We start from the raw sequence: 14,536 nt of genomic DNA, 5'->3' as shown, positions 1-14,536 counted from the left end.
TTCGAAATAAAGTGATCGCTAGATTCAAAATCAAGCTTGTACCAGTACATCATAAAGAGAAAAATAAATAACTGCATAACAAGAAGATAAAACAAAATTCTCGGTAAGCAACAACTAGGAAAAACACAATATGTCTTGCTGATAATGAAGTTTCTTAAAACAAGATTATCTTCAGAAAGCTCTTAATGTGCTAACTGATCAATCAAGCAACTCCCAATATGAGAAGCGAAATGTGATTCACTGAATCACATAAACAGGTTGGGCTTCTTGGCTTTGTAGGTTGTTTTTAGGCTCCTAGTTGGTGGCCTAATCTTCTTGTACACCAGAGGGAACTTGATTTTGGAATTGTGAAACTGCTTAGTGCTCTCCCTTTTGCACAGATTAGCCGGGATGGTGGCAGTCTTAATGATTTGAATGCAGGGAAACCTGACCCTATGACGAGATGCCATCTCGTTGTACATTGTCTCCACAGCGCCGTTTAGAGTAGTATCACGGTATTCCTTGTACATATTGTGATAACCAGTACGACTCTGATAACGCAACCAAATTCCATAGTTCTTAATCTTGGTAGGATTTTTCTCAAAGATCTGCAATAAAAAAAAGTAGCATCAACCCCTATGTCCAAAAAGATGGAAATTGAAGGTAAAGTAATAGCTAAAGCAAACACAGGGAAATCCTACTCCAAGAATTCTCTCACAACAATTAGCATTACTTTTCTTCGAATAATTGAAACAATATACAATAAAAAAAACGAGCATAATTTTCAAGTTCAACTATGATATTAGTCACAATATACAATTTAAAGGAGAAATCAACTAAAATGATGTATTGTCATAACTGGTTACCTATGTTTGGATTTCAACATAATTAGTCTTCAATCAAAACAGCTTACACTCAAATATTTAGCAAGTGACTTCACAACAAGTTAACATAGCAAATTTTATCCCAGCAATAATCACAACAGAACAAGCCCTACTTGCAATCGGAGCAACACCTTCCCTTTACCAACCAAAGTACTATCTACTTAAAATCAATTTGATTCAAATTGAACACAAAATGCTATTTAACTTTAAAAGCAACAAATAAAAAAAATGGAGATCCGCACCAAACTTAATTTTCTCAAGCATCACAATTTATTTGTACCCATTTATCTACCTCGTACACACCTAGATTCCACCATGACTTAGGGAAAGGTTACAAAGAAAACTATCTTCTTCAATAGACATCAAAGAGGAAACAACATTTTCTTTCAAAAAGTGACAGATATTAAATAATAAACAACTTCTCATAATCAAAACTATTTTCTGCTAAAGACAACAAAAAGGATTAGAAAAACATTTTCTTCCAAGAACTGACAGATATTACATTACATAATATACAAATTCCCAAAATCAAATCCCCGCCAAATGAGTTCAAGTTGGCTCTATTTATCTACACTCTATTTATGAGAGAAATAGACACAACCAGAATATCATTAGAGGGTCCACTCTATCGTTTGTGTCTCTCTCATAAATGGAGGTAAATGGATGGTACATAATAGACTCACACCGAAGAGAGTCTCTCTACGCATAGAACTCATTTTCAATTCATCCAACTGTACAATATACTAATATATCCCTAAGAAATAACTTTCTCCTCTCCACAGGGTGCAAAATTATACTCCTATCATTAATTTTTTCTATTCCAACTTAACATTAACTCCACAGCTGTTTTAAGGGACTGTTTGGTTAAACAAGTGCTTATAAGGTAAGTATTTACCAAATAAAAGCTTTTACATGCAAATTGAAATTAGCTAAAATCATTTAAATATCATATAAATTGTTATCTTAAGCTCTACAAATACCTCATAAGCGCTTATGCAAGTAAATAAAAACAAATAAGCTGGTTAAAAGTCCAATCTAAACACAGTCTAAGTATAAATCTAGCTTAACTACAACCCTTCTATCAAATTTCAATTAACAGGTAGGATAAATGAATGTGCATACCTCATTGATAGCCAAAACTTGTCCATTACTTTTCTTAACCTTCTTCAACTTCCTCAAGAAATACCTACAACAATTAACATTATTAAAAACACAGTTATTAATCATATTAAATAGTTAATACATTAGAATTTGATAATGAATTAGAAACTTACCAGAATTTGGATTTGGCACGAACCTCATTGGTTGCCCAAAGCTTCATGCGATAAATCTTGGGATGTTCATCCTTTTCGGTGGGAAGTGCTCTTCCAACAACCTGGTACTGGTGAAACTGTTTCAACAAAAGTTCATACCCGTGTTACGATTCACACAAAATAAAATCAGTTCAAAAGGTGGAAAAGAATGAAAAATGAAGAAAATTCATACCTTAGCGTTAACCATTTTTGCTATGACCGTGAACGCCGCTGATTGTAGTTTTGCGTCAAGGGTGAATGAAGAAGATGGAAGCAGTATTTGTATTAAAACCCTAATGGTTATGGGCCACTTGAAGCGGGTCACAGTTTTCCTCTAAACATAAGCCCATTCGGAAGACCTTTGTTTTTAAAGGAGGAGACACATAAGTAAAAAGTGTGGTAAGAAAAATGAATAATCATCATCATCCTCATCATTTATTATTTTTATTTTTTTAACAATCAAAAATGAGATATATTACCACAAGGAAAACAATACTACTCTCTAGCATAAGGTGTGCAAAGGAGAGTAGAACAATAGTCTACATAGTAACCTGAATAATTACTCATCATTTATTATTATAATCCTACAATTCTTTCTTTATAAAAAATGAAAAGAAAAAGAACTCAAATAAATGATGTTATACAATATTAACTTATCAAATAAAAAAGAAGCAAAACACTCTATCATTTTCTTTTTGCATACGTGACAGTGCCATGTAAAAAACTGACCAAGAGATATTTTATAGATGTTTGAAAAAATCAATTTTTTTTTTCTTTTCTTATGTTTCGCAAATTTCATTATGATTTTTTTAACACTACTATTTGAGGATCAATATACGATAAAGATGTGATATGAAATGAAGTTGGTTATAAACAAGATACGATAGACATGATAACCATTAATTCTATAATGTGTTCGATATACACATGATAGCATACAAGATATCATTATATTATCATAATTAAATGACAAAATGGTTTACTTTATTATTTCCCGTACATCAAACACAATTTAAGTTAGATATAATAAATTGACTATATCGTGTCTTCACCATCATACGCGAAACTTAAATACAAACGTGGCTTGTTTCCCATGAGCTTTTCTTAGTTGAAAGTTGATACTTATCAAGACCCTCAGTTCGAATTTGACATCAATCACAAACAGTTGAAAGTTGATGCTTCAACCTCAAGGACTTCGGTTCCAATTTAACGCCAATCACATACAAAACACAAATACAAATACGAGATTCTAGATTCGAACTGACATAAACATTAAAACTTAACTATATCGACATTGTCAAATGAACTCGTCCAAAACTCCACTTTCACGGTTTCACTCCCTAACTTGTTCGAAGTCTACATATTCTTTTGAATGAAGAAAGGGAGGGTCTTGTTCTTCTTCACCACTTGCAGAACCCTTCACAAAACCCCAAACTCATCCAACTCCATCACCGCCACCGCATTTCACGAAACTATGCAATCTTCCGATCACAATTCTTCTCCTTCACAACGCTACTCCTTCAACCCTACCCTTAACTGGAACCCTCAACTTCACAACTACTTCATCAACGCTTATGGCTCCGATCATTTCTCTCGCATCTCCTCCGCTTTAACGTAATCACACTAAACCCTAATTCTTCCATGCTTAATTGAATTTTAGCTTATGTAATGCAATTCGATAATTGAATTTTATCTTATGTAACTCGATTTTTGATTTTGCAGGAGACCTTCGCGATATTCGTGTATTCGCGTAAACACGCTTTGTTCAACAAGTGATGATGTTATTGAGAAGCTAAGATCGATTGTGAAGGAAAAATTGAATGTTAGTGATTGTGACGATGTTGATGATGCGGTGAATCCTTTGAAGGAGGGGTTGGATTCAGATTCAAGTTTATTTTTTAAGTGCAAGATTCCTGGATTGGATTATGTTGTTTTTGTTTGGGGTTCGGGACCGCACCGTGTTGATTATGGTAATGTAGCTCCTAAAGAGGTTATTGTTAGTAGGAAATGTGCTGAAGCTGTTCTTCGTGGTGCTCAGGTTGAATTTGATTAGGGTTTTGTGTTATCTTTAATTTAGGGATTTTAGTTTGGATAAGCAGCCATTTTGGTCCCTGAGTGTGTGACTGTGAGGGTCGATATCATTATAGTCTCTGAATGTATAAAAATTACAAATACATTCTCAAGCGTGAATCTTTAGTTAAGACATTTTTGGTACCTTTATTAGTCATTTTTTTCCTCAAGTGTGTTTTTTGTTTGTCAATTTAGTCCATAAAATTACAAACAAAAGAGACACTTAGGGTTGTATTTGCTATTTTGACACATTCAGACACTATAATGATAACACCTTATACATTCATGGACCAAAATGGTTGTTTGTCCATTTCAGTATTATTTGCGATTTATTTGATTTTGATTAAGTTAGTTTTTGTTGCTTTTTAGGTGTATGTTCCTGGTATAATGGCTTGTAGTGCTCATGTTGAGAAAGGAGATACAGTCGCTGTCTCAGTTGCGATAGAGCAGCAGGGTTCTGACGGGGGTTGGAGTTCTGGTATGACACGGGGCATTGTTCTCCAAGGATCCGAGACAGGTATTAGCAAGTGTATTTATGTTTGATTTCTGTAGATAATTCGGTATACTTGCATCGTGTACTTAAAACTCTAATATAAAGTTTCATAACATGCAAAAGCATAGTTTTCTGCTGAGATTGGATTAGTTTCTGGCTTATAAGAGTTTCTTAACAGAGAGACGTACTTAACTAAAAAATAAGCCCTTGCACATTTGTAGGGGGGTAAGTTACACAAGAGAGCTTTCGAAAAAAATTCAGATGTAGTAGCTCATTGCAACTAATACAAGGAACTACTAGTTAAAAGACTTGTAATTTGCAGGATTGTATCTAAGTAGTCATGCTTGGTGAAAAGTTATATAACAGAATAATTGCATTTAGATGTTGGTGGATGGGGTCATTGGGTCGACAATGGCTTTAAATAGTAAAACATAAGTAGATATTTTGTTTTTACAAGTCCTGTATATATGTTATGCTTTAAGTAGTAAAACATAAGTAGATATTTGTTTTTACAAGTTCTGTATATATGTTATGCTTATAATTACGATGGCTTGCTTTGGACGATAATTTCTTCTGTTTCAGCCATCGAGTAAACTTTTTGGAATATGGTCGATGTGATTTCTTAACTTCTTTTGTTTCACAGATCCATACTATCTTCAACGAAATGGGCTATATATTGGCCAAGGAACTGCAATGTTGTCAAGGGCTGGAATGTTTCGTGTTACTGAAGGACTTGGTGTGGATATGAAGGATAGAGTATATGAACTTCATTCTTTTCACAGTAAGTCTGTTTATTTTAGCATACTTTCATGCATTTCCTTTGTAGCAACATCTTTGCCTTCTGTATTTGAGTCCATGTGTATGGCTACTCTAATATTATTTCCTCTGGTTTTCCAGATGTGCTTGAGGGTGAAATATTTCTTCAAAACCTGCCAAGCATTATTGCTGCTCATGCTTTAGGTACGTAAGTTACAGTCTCATTTCTTATTTCCCTCCTTTGGTGTGATTCACAATGATTGTCTATTTGTTTTCCTTGGTTCCAAATGTTTTTGTACTAAATGCTATTAGTAAAATCTCCTGATTAAACAAAACTCTGAGAAGTTGATTTTGAACCCACATAAGAGTGTTTTTTCCAGCATTCATATGTGAGTTTCAGCACATAGCCTTTGTAGGGGAGGGAGAGGAGGTTCTTTGTCAGATTTGCAAAGGGATTAGAGAGATCATCAACAAGTATTCCACAATGTTGTCTATCGCGAACAGCAGAAAATAACGGATTGTTAAAATTTCGCTATGCAACTATTTGACAACATTTTGTACTCATCAACGTATTGTGGAACAATAGCGGTTTGTCCAAATTCCGCTACGCTATAGCGGTATAGCGCCGCTATAGCTGCTATTTAACAATACTGGTATTTCATATTGAAAAGTATGTATTGACAAATAATTTTTTATTTTAGGTTTGAAAGGGTAAACATATATAGCTCTGTTTACTTATTCCTTTCTTTCAATATTTTCTTTATTTAAATATTTATATTTTGACAAATATAAAAAAATTATATTATTTTTTTTTTTGGATTGTTTTGCTTTCTTCTTCTATTATCTTGAAAAGGGACTTCTACTTTTGTATCGTGGACATTTTATACTGTGATGGATAAAACTAAATGTTACTATAAATGTCATACTTTGCACATTTATTTTTTGTTTTTGCTGCTGTGTTTGTCATCCTCTCATCTCTTTATAAATTTTTGTCTTAATTCCTTTATATAGATCAATTTTTTGTTATTCAGATCCACAAATGGGTGAGCGGATACTAGATATGTGTGCTGCACCAGGAGGGAAAACAACTGCAATTGCAATACTTATGAAGGATAAAGGAGAGGTCATTGCAACCGATAGATCTCATAACAAGGTGGAAATTTCAAACTGTATTCGAATCTTGAAGATTTCTGATAAATTTATGGTTTCTTAACATAGCAATTTTTGATGGTGTCTAGGTGCTGGATATTGAGAAATTGGCAGCTGAATTGGGCTTGAGTTGCATTAAAGCATTTAAGTTAGATGCTCTTAAATCTGTTTCTCGAAGAAATGATATTGATACCATTATTGATACATGCCATAACAATGCCACAAATGATGTGAAAAATCAAGTGTCTTCAAATTTGCAAGTAGAAAGAATGTCACCTCTTGTTACCGAATGTTTTACAACCGAGACTTTGGAGGAAAATGGTAGGTAAGTTCTATTCCCATACTGCTAGTTGCTACTTGCTGATTTTCTATGAATTTACACATTAGAGAAAGCATTAAACACTCCAACTAAAAATCTCTTCGTTTCATACTCTAATTAATATGCTCTTCGTCTCATTATGAGTGTCCTTTAAGGTATTGCATATTTCTTAAGAAGATGATTTGTTATGCTAATTTGTATAGTAAAATAATATGTTAAGACTAAACTACCACATTAATTGACGTGGTTGAAAGTAGTAGTTAGGTGGACTAATTAATTGACTGGATTATAAGGAAGTTAAAAAAATACTGCATCGGCATTCTCAAGTGCAAACAATTTGAGACCTGCGTTGCACAGGTGCGGGTACGGGATACGGCATTTCCCAAAAAACAAAGGTACGGGTACGTTAGGATAATATATATTTTTTTAATTTAAAATAACATAGCATGAGGAAATTATATTTCTCAAATGACGACAAAAATTCAACCAAAAAAAATTACAACGCTAAAACATCCAAATTGAAAAACTAAAGTACGGGATAAAACTTAATATCTATGCATCAACTATTGGCAGACAAGAAAAAGTGTAAATTAATTAAGTAGCAGCAATTCCAGAAGTCTAGTAAATGTTGTTGTGGCTCTTGAACCGTTTGAGTTTATAAAAAAACAAAAAAGAACTATAATTGCTATCAATTCTCATGAAAAAACAAAAACAAAAACTATAATTGCTATTAACTCATCTTCTTAAGAAAAAACGGTTTTGCGTACCCTGAGAGTACCACCGCCGTACCGGTGCCGTACCAAGGTTTGAAAAAAAAAAAAAATTGGTGCGTCATGGGCGCGTACTCTACGAGTACTAGTACATGCGTAGTACCCGGTACGGGTACGTTTTGCAAATTGGAGTACGCGTGCTTCAGAGTTTGAGACAAAAATATTTCATCTAGAACACTAATAATGAGACAGCGGGAGTATATCTTTCCAATATTTTCTGTCTACGTATTTTATTGCATACAGGTTAAAGAAAAAGATGAAGATTAATCATTCAATGCATTAGGATTTATGGCTTATTGTATGAACTCGTGCATTGGCTAGTAAACAAAATAATGCCAACTAACAATGTCCGTCGAATGCTTTATCAAACTATCAATTCTAGATTCATTATCAGAAAATAAATGTTAAGTTTTTTTTTTTCCTGCAAAAGTTGTATCAAACACACAAAAATTATACATGAATGATAGGCTGAATTATTAGGGGTTGCTAAAGGAAATGGAATAAGGTTTATGGCTGAAAAATATTAATTGAAATTGTCACAGAACTTCATGGTTTGATCTAATGACGCTACAGAGGAAGTTATTTTTTATTTATTTAAGAGGTAGTTATGCTTGTGCCAGTTATTGTTTGTATTAATATGGTGTGTGTTGTATAGAAGTCATACTGATTATTGTTTTGCGATTGAGATATTCTTGCATGAACTCTTACCTAAGAGATTATTCTTACACCCAACCAATAAAAATATGACACATGTTATTAACTTTAAAAAAAAATGTGATTTTAATTAAGGAAATGGAAACAATAAATGGTGGTGGGTGGTTTTTGTTGGTTAAAGAAAGTGGAAAAAGGAGAGAGAAATATTAAAAATAATGAGAAAAAATTATGATATTAATTATTTTTATTATTTTAATGAGATGTTTTGATTTTAATTGGTTGGGTGTAAAAATAATCTCTTAGGTAAGAGTTCATGTAAGAATTTCTCTTTGCGATTTTGCCATATTAGTGGAAGGAATAGAATCATTGTTAGGAGAAACCCATGTCTTTTTTGGTGTTGTACTTGGATCTGGTCTATAAGGAAGATTAAATCACTAATACATGTTTTGTCTAGTCTTCTGTTTTTAATTGTTGAGTTAACAATTAACATTGAATTACTTTAATGAGTAAATAGGCAATTACCCCCCCTGAAATTGTAAGTTTCGTCAATTACCCCCTGAAATTAACAAAACTTCAATTACCCCCTGAAATTGCACAACGTTAATCAATTTACACCCTCCGTCAAATTCTTCTGTTAGTCAACATGATGTTTTGCAAATACCCCCCCGAAGTTTTGCACTTATGTGTAAAATGCCCCCTGAACTTGAAAATTTATATATTTTTTCTTATTCTTGACTCAAAAGATATTAAAGGCAAACAATTAACAATTAACTTAGGCCATTTTCATTATTAAATGTCAAAATGAAATATGAAACTAGAAACAACATATGGAACATCTTATTATGCCATTTTCATTGCAATGAGAACACCTTTGGAATCCACACTCACCCACCAACCTCACAATTATCAATTATCATCTTCTTCATAATCACCTTCATAGTAGATTTTACAATTTCCATAACATGTTTCACAAGGAACAAACTTTATATCACCACAAGCCTCACATCCACCATCACCTCCTTCAATGTCATCAATCCTTTCACAACAATCAAGCAATTTCTCAAGCTTCTTGTCATCATGAAGTTTTTGAATTTCCTCAACTCCACCAATGTATTTCTTTTCAAACAACACTTTTGATAATCCTCCTTTACCATAGTACCCTTCACCAAGTAACTCTTTAAGCTATTCCTTGAATCCTAAATGCATTTCTCAAGCTTCCTTGTTTGCCTTTAATATCTTTTGAGTAAAGTATAAGAAAAAAATATATAAATTTTTAAGTTCGGGGGGAATTTTGCACATAAGTGCAAAACTTCAAGGAGGTATTTGCAAAACGTCATGTTGACTAACAGAAGAATTTGATGGAGGGGGTAAATTGATTAACTTTGTGCAATTTCAGGGGGGTAATTGAAGTTTTGTTAATTTCAGGGGGGTAATTGACGAAACTTACAATTTCAGGGGGGTAATTGCCTATTTACTTACTTTAATTGTCTAAATTTTTGTTTTTCTTATATAGTATTATTTGATCTGCCAAGCACTTCCAGTTCCTCTACAAACTCCTTCTATTTCCAGTCCTTGCTATATTTTAACGTTAGAGAAATTTATTTTTTTTGATAGGACACCTAGCATATTCTAGAAGAAAGTGGGGCCATATGGGAGAGAATGAGTTGGTTAGTGAAATCCCTAAAATTCAGGGAATTCAGTTACAGGTTTGCTATTCGAAGGAGTGAGGCTGTGCAGTGATATTCATTCAGGGTTATTGTTGAGAGTCTATTAAGGAGAGATGTTCTCTCTGGTAGGAGCTTTAGCTCTGGGCAAGAGTCTCTGACTCTTGATTATCTTTTCTTTTCTGCTATTCCACCATTTTAGAGCCTTTGAGCTCACCTTTATCATTCAATAAAATACAGTTACTTTATATTGATTTTACGGGTTGTATCATCGCTCCTGTTGGATGTTGGTTTGTTGAAGGTCAACATATAACTTTACCATCACAAAACTATCATTTATTTTTCTTCTTTCCCGTTTTATGTTTGTATAGACTTGGTTGTATAATGATCATTAGTGCCACTTTAGTTGAATAATATATTTTTTTTTTTTAAATTGCTTGCATAGATGAGTGGTATTTTTCTCTGAACAATTTATGGATCTATTTTTAAATAATGTGAACATTAGGTAAAGGTGAAAAGGCACATGAAGGAGCTTATCCTAGCAAAGCTGAGATCAGAAAGAGCATGAGAAGAGCGCGAAATGGACCTGGTAGAAATCAGAGCGGGGGTGGCAGGGTTGATAAATCACAAGGTTTTGAACCTGACAGTTTTGATAGAGTTCTTCTTGATGCTCCCTGTTCTGCCCTTGGTTTAAGGCCTCGGTTATTTGCTGGAGAGGTAGAAGATCTGTTCAATGAAATTTTCCCTGCATATACTTGATTTTATACTCACTCTAAGATCAATTTGCATGCACTGATGTAAATATAGACAGCAAATAGGGACCTGCATTAATGCATATTTCAAGTAGGAGTTGACTCATTTTTCACTTCTGGATTTATAGTACATGTAATTGTCAACAATGAATCCCTGTTCCATAACATTTATATCTTCACATATACCTGAAATATTCTATAGGATGTAGAAATAACGGATCAATATGTTTGAACTTAGTTTGGCCAGTGTAATGTGTATTGTGTAGTCATCACATCTGTTTAGATGGTTAAGGTTGTTATTTTTTTTTCTTTTCTGATATATAAATAGAAATTTAAGCACCAAAAAGAAAAACATTTTTTATTGAGAAAATGTAAGTGACCATGCAATGGCTTGTTTTTGGTAGGACACAATTGAATCTTTAAGAAGCCATGCAAAATACCAGAGAAGGATGTTTGACCAGGCTGTTCAATTAGTACGGCCCGGTGGAGTAATAGTCTATTCCACGTAAGTATGCAGATTTTGTCCATCACATTGCTCTATGCATGCTTAACCTTATTATTACAAGTTTTCTAACGTAATCTGCGGTCATGTACCTTTAACAATAGTTTTATTGGATTCATGTTGCCCTCTTTGGGTTTCTAAACTCTCGTTTTCAGTGCATATGTAGGATAAATAATCGTAATATCCACTTTTCCTGTTTTACCGTCAGGAGTTACACTTGAATTGGTTCCCGGTTGAATGGAGTTTCATAACTATAAATATGTTTAAGCATATTTGTTAACACACTGCTGCTAATTGCTAATTGTTTTATTTTGTCATGGTTTCAAATATATTTTATTGTTTAGTCTTAGCTTATTGTTTGGAATCTGTTACAGGCTCGCAGCCAAACTGTAGGTACAGCATCATACAAGATATAAAATGAATTTATTTTTTTTAATTACCTTGGGGTTTGTTGTGTGTTAATGCTGCACTCAAAACCGATGTGCTATATATGGGCGGAGTTTGTGATGTTTCTGTAAAACTGATCTGTTGATGTTTGTCTTGAATAGTTGTACGATAAATCCTGGCGAGAATGAAGCATTAGTTCGATATGCTTTGGATAAGTACAAATATCTGTCATTGGCACCACAGGTTTGATGTTAATTCCTTACCACCTCGATTTCCCATTTTTGTTTTTTCAATTGATTAGGCTTCTAAAATTCTAAGGCTGACTTATTGTCTTATAAAAATGGAAAATGGATTGATATATCTAATTGCGGAATGGTTGACTTTTCTTAGACAATCTTACAAGATGGGAAAATATTTAATGCAGACAATTTTTTTATGTTTGTTTTGCTTGTAATAACTTAATAGCTCACATTCACACAACTTGCTTGTTCATTCATCCCAGCACCCCAAAATTGGAGGACCTGGTCTTGTTGGTAGATGTGAGTTTCCTGATGGATATGCTGAGTAAGTAACCTCTTCCGTTTGTTCATCTCTCTCTCTCTCTCTCTCTCACACACACACCCACACACACACACGCACACATCTGTGATGATGATGTGTTGCTTGAAATTTGATTGACAATATTTGCTGTAGTTTTAAACTATAGAGCTTTTATTTTTTTTTTATTTTTATCCAAAAAGTAACTTATTTCTATGCCATTTTTGGTTTCACATTATCTTTGACTTGATATACAGGGAATGGTTGCGACCTGGTGAGGAAGATCTTGTTCAAAGATTTGACCCATCATCTCCCCTTGATACTATTGGATTCTTCATTGCTAAGTTTGCTGTCGGGTCTAAAGATACCTGACAGCTATTTGCAAGATGGTTAGCTTGGATCCATGTTTGCTTTGTGAATTTCCGCTGAAGGAAGCCATCTAAGTTTTAAAATTGGCTTCTGACTACAGTCTGGGGAGATTCACATAGGTCCATTCAGTAATATTTTAACGGTCCCTTGAAAAACTCTGACTGGCTGATACATTACATTGTTACAATCTGGACGGGCAGCAAATTTCTGACATTTGAGGTAATTTAGTTGTAACTGTGTTTTACCATGGTAGTCAAAAGGAAAAAGATTGTTGAAAATATTTTTGGTTGGACACGAGTCTGGTTCAAAACTGTTAGGATTTTGGTTAATTTATTAGTTGTAGCTCCCCCTTTTACTTCTCTACGAATGTATTGTCATTTTTAAACCTTGTATGCATCATTGCATTAGTAAAAGCAGTTTCACTCTGTTTTTCATTATTTTGATTTTTCCTATCAAGATGTGTGCTAGAGTTATAGAACATAGCCGGCTTAAAAGACTGGTCCTGGGCCATTATTATTCCCAATATAGTTGGCAATGCGACAGTTAGGCACATTTTAGACATTTAATATTGGGAGTCTTACATTGCAAAAATAAATTATTATATTCAAAGTTTATTATTCAAAAGCATTCGATTTCCTTCAAATAATAATGCATGTGTGCCTAACCTAAAATGGTTTAAAAGAACTTTTTTCTGACAGATTTTTGGAACTCTTTTTTATACTATGATGAAATTATACTGAAATATAAATATACTTGCAATATGGTCAACACGTGGTTATTAGTAGTATTACTATAGATTAAGACACAATTTGATGGAAGCTAAAATTCATATTTATGCTCTTTAACTTGCCAATTATAAATCAGATTCTTTAACACTTAAGATACTTTTGCTATTGTCCCTCCCCCCATCTGCCTCTAATTTTCGATATTACTAGTGGCTAAACTTTGATATGTATCTAAATATCAATATTCTCCCCACAAGCAACCGTAATTTGCATCATTAGAGAAATGTCCATCGCAAATTTGAGGACAAAATTCTCCATTAACATAACCAAAGTCAAAGTCTAACCTCCCAACATCATCTGAAAACCAATTCATTGTCACCATGTCGTCTAGTGGGTTGGCTGGCTCCATCATGTCCATCATATTGAGCCACTCAAAGTCATGAACATAGTGACACTCACTCTTTTCCAAACAGTTGTGTTTCTGCCCCTCTTGCTCCTCGTCCATCATGTTAGGGTTAACATTAATGCTTTCTTCTATGCATTCTTTGTTATCATGAACATCACTCTTGCCCTCTTCCTCTTCGAGCAGTTCTCTCAAGAGATTTTCATCAATTTCAAATGCCTCCAAATCAATATCTACTAAACTCGTATCATTATTTTCACATGCGGCCATAGAAGTGGAAAAAAAGAGGAAAAAGTGTATAAAAAAATGGGAGATAGTTGAGGACAGATAATTGGTGTATAACATGAAAATGTTTGTGCATGTTTTGAAAGGATGTATGTTAGATATTTATACACATAAATATGCAGAAAAGGGACCATGTCATGATAATTACATTTACCTAATATGGCGGAATCAAATGCTAACACAAAGTGGGTACGTAGGGTAATGATAAAAGACGAGAAGGTTCTAAATTTAGCGTTAGATATGCTTATCTATTAGAATACGGCACTAATCAGTCACAGGAAATGACAAGAAGCTGCAACATTTTTAAAAGTTTCGTAATTCACGGTTTTTATTGCTATAGACAATATAGGCAAGGGATGGCTCAAGTATTTGGCCAATAACATTAATCAAGAATTTTTTTGTAGGTAGGCACATAAATAGAGTATGATATTTGTGGGGTTGCTATGCAATGGTAGAAGTTTGATTGCGCCATTTACTAAATATGGTCTTACGTGTATATTTCTTCGGACTTGATTGTTTGGTGCAATAACGTAGTAATGTAGTGGT

General features: G+C 33.7%; 2 protein-coding genes across 2 annotated transcripts; one reads left to right on the top strand and one right to left on the bottom strand.

The window, feature by feature from the left end:
• LOC146924825 (large ribosomal subunit protein eL20y-like) lies at positions 1 to 2,405 on the bottom strand. Its single transcript, XM_085709770.1, has 4 exons — positions 2,349 to 2,405; positions 2,138 to 2,253; positions 1,986 to 2,049; positions 1 to 587 (listed from the first exon to the last, which is right to left on the bottom strand). Exons 1-4 carry the CDS (start codon positions 2,361 to 2,363, stop codon positions 246 to 248), a joined length of 537 nt encoding a protein of 178 aa, XP_085565896.1. The 5' UTR covers positions 2,364 to 2,405; the 3' UTR covers positions 1 to 245.
• Positions 2,406 to 3,544: 1,139 nt separating this feature from the next.
• On the top strand, positions 3,545 to 13,011 carry LOC146924824 (NOL1/NOP2/sun family protein). Its single transcript, XM_085709769.1, has 12 exons — positions 3,545 to 3,769; positions 3,878 to 4,193; positions 4,595 to 4,742; positions 5,362 to 5,499; positions 5,616 to 5,678; positions 6,506 to 6,627; positions 6,713 to 6,944; positions 10,536 to 10,747; positions 11,187 to 11,287; positions 11,833 to 11,914; positions 12,174 to 12,235; positions 12,466 to 13,011. The coding sequence occupies exons 1-12, from the start codon at positions 3,630 to 3,632 to the stop codon at positions 12,578 to 12,580; spliced, it is 1,731 nt and encodes a 576-aa protein (XP_085565895.1). The 5' UTR covers positions 3,545 to 3,629; the 3' UTR covers positions 12,581 to 13,011.
• The last annotated feature ends 1,525 nt before the right edge of the window (positions 13,012 to 14,536 follow it).

Source organism: Medicago sativa, chromosome 5, assembly GCF_051527215.1.
Source record: "Medicago sativa cultivar Bolivia chromosome 5, Bolivia_mono, whole genome shotgun sequence".
Classification (NCBI taxonomy): Eukaryota; Viridiplantae; Streptophyta; class Magnoliopsida; order Fabales; family Fabaceae; genus Medicago; species Medicago sativa.
This window is presented reverse-complemented; position numbering and strand designations above follow the sequence as displayed.

Coding starts and splice junctions, on each gene's coding strand:
- LOC146924824 (XM_085709769.1), top strand. CDS start 3,630: ATGCAATCTTCCGATCACAATTCTTCTCCTTCACAACGCTACTCCTTC. Junction 3,770..3,877: donor CGCATCTCCTCCGCTTTAAC/GTAATCACACTA, acceptor TTGATTTTGCAG/GAGACCTTCGCGATATTCGT. Junction 6,945..10,535: donor CGAGACTTTGGAGGAAAATG/GTAGGTAAGTTC, acceptor TGTGAACATTAG/GTAAAGGTGAAAAGGCACAT.
- LOC146924825 (XM_085709770.1), bottom strand. Junction 2,050..2,137: donor CGTGCCAAATCCAAATTCTG/GTAAGTTTCTAA, acceptor TAATTGTTGTAG/GTATTTCTTGAGGAAGTTGA. Junction 588..1,985: donor AAGTTTTGGCTATCAATGAG/GTATGCACATTC, acceptor TTTTTATTGCAG/ATCTTTGAGAAAAATCCTAC.